General features: G+C 60.4%; 1 protein-coding gene across 1 annotated transcript; it reads right to left on the reverse strand.

Annotated features, from left to right (window-relative positions):
• Positions 1–3,723: 3,723 nt before the first annotated feature.
• Positions 3,724–7,052, reverse strand: NKX2-1 (NK2 homeobox 1). Its single transcript, XM_066343486.1, has 4 exons — positions 6,988–7,052; positions 6,418–6,547; positions 5,358–5,755; positions 3,724–4,457 (listed from the first exon to the last, which is right to left on the reverse strand). Exons 3-4 carry the CDS (start codon positions 5,725–5,727, stop codon positions 3,724–3,726), a joined length of 1,104 nt encoding a protein of 367 aa, XP_066199583.1. The 5' UTR covers positions 5,728–5,755; positions 6,418–6,547; positions 6,988–7,052.
• Positions 7,053–7,360: the final 308 nt, after the last annotated feature.

Genomic DNA, 7,360 nt, shown 5'->3' on the forward strand with positions numbered 1-7,360 from the left:
GGGAGGAGGGCTGCGTCCTGCGAGTCCCTCGGCCGGAGCGCGGGCCCCCGCCTCCGGGACTCAGCGCCCGGAGCGTTTCTCCGGAGGTGGGCTGCGGCCTGGCTCCGGTTTCACTCGGGGGCCCGCGCTCGCTAGGTGCCCCCAGGCCAGCTCCTCTCCCAGGCCCGCCGCCCCCACCCGCCCCCGGCCTCGAGGACCTCAGAGGCCCCGCTCTTGCCTCTGGTGGGGGCGGCAGCCCGGGCTCCTTTCCGGCCTCAGAGCAGCTGAGCCCACGGCGCGTTTCTCCTGAGCCCGGGCCGGCCTCCGGCCGCGCCAGCCGAGCGGGCTGCTTTCCGGCCTCTGCGGCCCCAGCTCTGGGTCCCCGGGCTGGGGCGGGGGTGGGAGACGCGCCGGGATGCTGAACATCAAACAAGCCAAGTCTGGGGTTTTAGGTCCCCAACCCACTAGAACCTCTCTCCAGGGCTCTCCAGAAAGTCCTCGTGTTTACACGGCAGGGTGGGGGGAAGGAAGGGGGGATGCTGTCTGCAAAGTCTCTCCACTCCCCAACCCCTGGGGGCCTAGGAATGGGTGGGCTGCTTAGGCGGGGCACTCAGCTTTGCCAGACCCTGGGGCAAACTGCGGAGCTCCCGCACGTGGGGGAGCTTCCGGCTCTCTCAGGCACTTCAGCGCCAGGAGCGTCCCCAGAAGGCTGGTTTCTCCCTCAGGGGAGGCCAGACACGACCTGGGCCAGACATTCCACACTGGAGACCTAGGGCAAGGGAGGTCTGCTGCAGGGGAAGACGCAAGCGGCTCCAAAACGGCCACCACGATGCGGAGGTGGGAGTTGTCCCCTGGCTGCCGTCTTTCTCAGAGCTGAGGCTGTATCTATTTTTCTACTAAGACGTCTCAGCTTGAGTCTCAGAGCTTCTTCCTGCAGCCACAGTCTCCTGGCCATGTGCGGGAGCTGGTGGACCGCAAGGCCCTATTTGTTTTGGTCCCATCCACGGACCGACTGACTTTACCTTTCCCTGGGACAAGGAAACAGACTTCAAATTAAGCTGGCTCTTTCCAAATGGTGGGCAGAACAGTGCATTTGACAGAAACTCTGTCACTGTGAGTGTTGTAAGTCTGATAGTACCACAGCCCATTAAAATTGTGACGGTCAGGAACCTGCTCCCGGCTAGGAGACGGTGGGATGGCAGGCGCCTGGCCATTTGTCAGGCACTGCCCGTCTTGTTCCCGCCCAAGCTTGTGCTAGGCACAGGGCATGTTGAGCAGAAGCTCCCACCTCCAAGGAATTGGGACCTTTAGAGCCAAATATCCCCTAGGCATGAGCTGGGTGCCTTGACCACTCACACACTCTGTTCTAAGACCACTGTTGCCCATTCCAACATGTGTTCAAACTTCCAGGATTTCTGCTTGTTTTCCAAAAGGTGAGGCCTGCTGAGATTTTCCCCACCTAGCACATGCCCTAACCCCAACCAACCATCCTGTCTGAATCTCCCAGTCTCTTCTGGATATTGGAAACATATCTCAGCAGCCAGAATTCTGCAGAGGAAGCCCGCCCTAGTCTCTGGCCCTGAGGCTTCACCAAAGGCAAACCTCCGGGAAGTCAACAAAGAGTTTCCGAACAAGGCCTAAGGCCTGGCGACATCCCTGACAAATTCTTGTGGGGTGAGGCTGGAGGTCAGAAAGAGAAGTGGAAATTCAATGAAATGAAAAGAAGAGAGGATGAAATGATGAGGAGAGGCAAGAAAGGGAAAAGTTGAAATTGTAGACAAGAAATGAGCACATGATAAATATGAGTCAATCCCCGCGCAAACACTTTCAGGAGTAGGAAAAAGTGCTGCGAGGGGCAGCTAGCTGTCCACAGCCCACTTGGCCACCTTTCTTCCTAGGTTTATCAGAGTGTGGCACAGGGAAGTTGTAGTCCCTAGGAAGTTGTAGTCCCATCTAGGGACTACAACTTCTCTGTGTCCACAACCGCTACTTTCTCCTCTCCTCCCCAGAGCAACCCTAAGAGTTCCCCAGTAGCCACATCTGGGCACTACAGAGACCCGGAAATAAGAGGAAGAAACATCAAAGATTATTCTTATTTTTATTCTTGTTCTTATTTTGCTGGGGCTAGGGTGAATGGGGAGAGGTGGGGAGTTGGGAGCGGGCGAAAGATTGAAAGATTGATTACTACAAAGATTTAGGAGCCCAGAAATAGAAACCAGTAAAACAAAGAGCAAAAGTCCAGATCTCGAAGTCCCATCCAGAGGGATAGGGTGGGAGAGTGTCCCCAGGCCAGCAGCCCAGTTGGACTGTTCCCCTGGTTAGAGAGGCCGTGGGAAGGGGACATCCGGGCAACCTTGCTCAGGAATAGCCGGTTCAAAGCAGAAAACAAACACAAACATTAAAAAAACAACAACCTGGTAACAACTTCTCCACTTTCAAAAACAACCTCCCACCGAATTCTAATCCCGAAGACGCTCAGCGAGGATTAGAAATAAAAGACAGATGTTGCAATCTACAGTGGAGAACGGTTTAGTAAAAAGAGCTCACTCAAGGGTATTAGCTTAGCTGTATAAGACCACGGTAGATTCTTCTGAGATTTCAGAAACCCAGAAGCCTGGCTCTGAAAGCTAGTCCCTTCGTCTAGTTCTCTTTCTTTCTCCTTTTCCCTCCTGATGGAAGTGAGTTAGCGTTTCTCCTCTTTATTGCCAAGTCCCAGGACTGCTCAAGGTTTTGTTCTACTTAATTTGGAGGCAGAAGGCCAGGACTCCTTAGCCCGTTCAGGTTCCTTTGAGCCACTAAACAATTCAAATCCCATCCGGCCAATGATGAGTCACCACTCTCCTCAACCAAAAATGCCAAATCAAAACCAAACAAAAGGTGGGTTTTTAATCAGAAAATGAATGTTTTTAATTTGTATAATTTATTAGAAGCTTCTTAGGAACTATATTTAAGCCAGATATCTACATAAGTTACAACAGAAAAAAGACTGACGCTTCAAATACCAAACTGCCAAATAATATACACAAAGTTGTCAGTACCCATAAAAAATATGATGGGCTGGGGACGGGGACTTTTTTTTTTTACAACAAAGTGTACAGATTACTAAAAACTAGGGATTTAGTCCAACTTTTGACAGCGTTTTACAGCTACAAGTTCACATCAAACATAAAACAGTTTTAGCCAGGGTCGGCAGGCTGAGCCTGGGCAGCCGGAGGTTGCCGGGAGGGGGCATTTCCTTTGTGTCAGTGACAGGCGGGTTCTGTCGCAGTGTCTTTCCTCTCCTCGGCCCCTGTCCCCCCTTCAAAGGAACCCCGGTATTTACAAGCGAGCCCACTTTGCTGGCACAGCGCACCCAGAGTGAAGTTTGCGATCTTTCGAGTCCAGAACAGTGTCAGCATAGAGCCCTCTCCAAACTATGCCCCGCCCGAGCGTGGGAAACCCATTTCAATCACTTAAAAGACACCCCGAAAGCTGTTCTAGTTTTGTCCTTCTCCATTTAAAGGCTTCTTAAAGAATTGGATTCGCTTGGTTGTTTGTATTTTCTTTTAAAAATTTTCCACAAATTTTAGGAACAAAAAAAAAAAGAAAAGAAAAGGCGTCCAGCTGTTGGGCCTTTGTGATTTTCCCGTGGTCTAAACTGGACAGGTTGTTAAGAAGAGCGCTTGGAGAGCCGGGTGGTTGGTGTGTGCGTCGGGCAAGGGGGACAGCGACGAGGCAGTGCGCTGGGCTCGGCCCAGCGTCCTCTCACCAGGTCCGACCGTATAGCAAGGTGGAGCAGGACATGGTGCTGTAGTCCGAGCCCGAGGAGTTCAGGTGAGACAGGCTGGAGACCTGGCCCTGCAGCGCCGCGGGGCTAGCGGCGTGGTGCGCCAGGTCCGGCGACTGGCCGGCGCTGCCGGGCTGGTGGCCCGGGTGTGCGCCCAGGCCGGGGCCGCCGCTGCCCACGGAGATCGCCGCCGCCGCCGCCTGAGCGGCCTGCGCCTGCTGCTGCGCCTGCTGCTGCGCGTGACCCTGCAGGCTGGCGGCGCCGGGCGCCGGGGCGCCCGCCTGGCAGGGTTTGCCGTCTTTCACCAGGACCGGCACAGCCACGCGGCGCGGCGACTGCTGCTGCGCCTGCTGCTGCTGCGGGCACCCAGCTCCCCCGCCGCCGCCGCTGTCCTGCTGCAGTTGCTGCTGTGCCGCCTTGTCCTTGGCTTGGCGCTTCATCTTGTAGCGGTGGTTCTGGAACCAGATCTTGACCTGCGTGGGCGTCAGATGGATCATGCTGGCCAGGTGCTCGCGCTCGGGGGCCGACAGGTATTTCTGTTGCTTGAAGCGTCGCTCCAGCTCGTACACTTGGGCCTGGGAGAAGAGCACCCGGCGCTTCCGGCGCGGTGCGCTTGGCAGCGGGGCCATGTTCTTGCTCACGTCCCCCAGTGAGCCCAGGCCGCCCATGCCGCTCATGTTCATGCCGCTCGCCGGGCCCATGAAGCGGGAGACTGTAAGCGACAAACGCACAGCGTCGGCCGGGGCCAGGCCGGGCCAGGCCACCTCTCCCGTCCGCCTTTGGCCGGCCGAGCCCGGCCCCGACGGCGCGCTCCTCACCTAGACCGCCTCGCCCTGAGCAGCTGAGTCGCGGGGAGCGCCAGCGCCCGCCCTGGCCGTGCCGTTGAGGGGTTCACTAGAGAGCTCCCGCCTCAGCCCCGGCTCCCTTCCTCAGTGTCAGCGCTCCACCCAAAAAGCACGGTTGTTCCTTTCGTACCCAACCTTGGCAAGAGTCGCGGGCTTAACCGGCGGCGAACGGGGCCCTGGCCAGGAGGTCGGGTTCGACGGTAAGACCCCAACTTTAGGAGCTTAGGAGGTAGAGGAGTTCCGAAAGCTAACGCCCCAGCGCGCTTTGCCTCGTGGCCCCTCTCTCTTGTCAGCCCCCGTGCAAGCCCTTGCTTGGCCATTGAGATCCCGCTCTGCCGCCGCGCGCCCTCCCCCCTGATTAAAGCGTGGAGAGGCCGGCCCCGCGCCCGAGCGCCCCGGCTCGGCAGCCCCCCGCCCGGCCAGGCCGCGCCTTTCCGCGGCCAGCTTGCCCTGACTGCCTAAGTGAGGGGGCGCCTCCGTCGGCGCTCAGAAGTCTCCGGCGTGGGGCCGAGCGGCCAGTCGGCTGCATTTGGGAGACGCTTGATACCGGCACCTGCCTGCAGGTCCCGCTATTAAGTGTCCCTCTCGGGGAGCCCCTCAGTCCGACAGGGGGAAGGACCCAGCTCCCGCGCCCGACTCCCTGGCGCCGCTGCCCGGCGCCCAGCCTGCTGTCCCGCGCCCAGCCGGCAGGCGCCGCGCCTCTCGGCGGCTCTCCCCGCTCCTCCCGCGCCGAGCACGCGGCCCCGCGGCGGGGCGGCCTCACTTACTGGCGGGGAAGCGCGGGTCCGGGTTGGCGCCGTACCATCCGGGGCCCGAGGCGCTGTTCCGCATGGTGTCCTGGTACGGCGGCAGCTCGCTCATGTTGCCCAGGTTGCCGTTGCAGTAGCCCCCCACGGCGGAGTGCGGGAGCTGGGGCACCCCCGCCGCCGTCATGTGGTAGGCGGCGGTGACCGCGCCGTGGTGGCCCACGGCGTGCTGCTGCATGGCGGCCGGCGGAGCCGCCTGGCCCTGCCTGTACGCCGCCAGCGGAGCCCCGAGGCCGCCGCCCTCCATGCCCACTTTCTTGTAGCTTTCCTCCAGGGGACTCAAGATGTCAGACACTGAGAACGGAGTCGTGTGCTTTGGACTCATCGACATGATTCGGCGGCGGCTGGAGGAGGAAGGAAGAGGAGGAAAAAAAAAGGGAGAGGGGGAAGGCGAAGACTCGCTGCTTTTTTTTTTTCTCCCTCTGCCAAATATTCTGGTGTTACCTTAGCGCGGATCTTGTTGGATGTACACGTAACCGAGTGGACCGAGTCCGCCTTAATTGGCTTGAGTGGAGGCTCGGGGGCTGCCTCCGTTTGTTTTAGCCCGGCGCCAGGTTTTAGGCAGCTACCAGAGGCGGGGCGTAAGCGCTAGAGCAACAAGACAATAGAAGCCACATCTTGCCCGAGATAATTAGCTTACATGCTGATGACAAGGTAAACACCTTCAAGTTTCACTTGTCAGGATTTGTATGTCTCCAAGAGGGAGAGCGCGAGAGAGAGGCAGAGACGCGACCCGAAGCGTTTCTGTCCCCCTCCCCCGGAAACCCCCACCCCAATATTTTGTGGGGTGCGGGCGGCGCGCAGGGAGAGGGAGGCGGGGGAGGGATGCGGAGGGAGCCGAGGGAGGCAGGCGGGAGGTGGGGTGAGGAGCAGCGAGGGGAGAGCTGGTGCCGAGGGAGGAAGGAAGGTGAATGCTGCTTTGCAACCAACTTTCGGAGTTCCGAAGTGAACTCCCGGGCGGAGACAGGTGTTCAGAGAGGGGCCCGGAGCTGGGCCGGCGGTGTCACCTGAGCCTGCGGGGCTGCTCCTCCCTCCCGCGGCCTCGCAGCCGCGCGCTCCCCGCTGCCTCTGGACCACAGCGGGCTGCGCGGCGCCCGGCCCGGTCTCTGCCAAAGGAGCTGGCGTGTCTGGGGACCAACCCCGGGGTTGCACTGTTGGCCGCGTGTCTGTCAGTCTGTCTGCTTCCACTGCCGCCGTCAGAGGAACACTCTGCTCCCTGCCCCCTTTCCCTCTACCGAGGAGAGATTCTCAGCGGACGGAGGGGCGCCGAGCGGGGGGCCGGCTGCCGGCGGGGGGGTCCCAGATCCCCGCCCCCCAGCTCAGGGTCTTCCCGGTGGACCCGGGCCGTCCCCCGCCCCCATCGCGCCACCGCCAACACTTCTGCGGCTCCCTTTCCGCAGCCCCGCACCCTGGCCGAGGCAAGCGTGGTGCCGGGGGTGTAACTGGGAGGGTGGAGGGGACTCACGCGAGGGGCCGTCACTGAAACTGCCCCACCTCGGACAAACCTAGTGCCCCGGGCCTCCCCACAGCCTGGGCGCTCGGACAAACCTAGTGCCCCGGGCCTCCCCACAGCCTGGGCGCTCGGACAAACCTAGTGCCCCGGGCCTCCCCACAGCCTGGGCGCTCGGGGCTCTGGGACTGGCGCCGACTCTCCAAGGGCACCACCGGCCCAGCACCCGAGTCCCGGGCCACCTGACTTCCCCTCTGATGCTCAGGGACGGGGGCGGGCAGGGCGAGTCCGGGTGAGCCGAGCCTGAACCCCGGCGGAGCCAGCAGGCCAGAAGGGGCGAGCGCAGAGGCGCGGGCAGCCCAGGGGCGGGAGGCTGGGCCGGGGCTCCCCTCCGCCCCGAGCTCAGCCATGCAAAAGTGCACTTGCTTCCCTGGGAATAACCAAATATCTTTGTTTAAAGTGGCGGCGTAAATGGCCAGTCGCTTTGTGGCCACGCTGGATATTAGTAGATGAG

This window comes from Saccopteryx leptura, chromosome 6 (assembly GCF_036850995.1).
Source record: "Saccopteryx leptura isolate mSacLep1 chromosome 6, mSacLep1_pri_phased_curated, whole genome shotgun sequence".
In the NCBI taxonomy this organism is placed as follows: domain Eukaryota; kingdom Metazoa; phylum Chordata; class Mammalia; order Chiroptera; family Emballonuridae; genus Saccopteryx; species Saccopteryx leptura.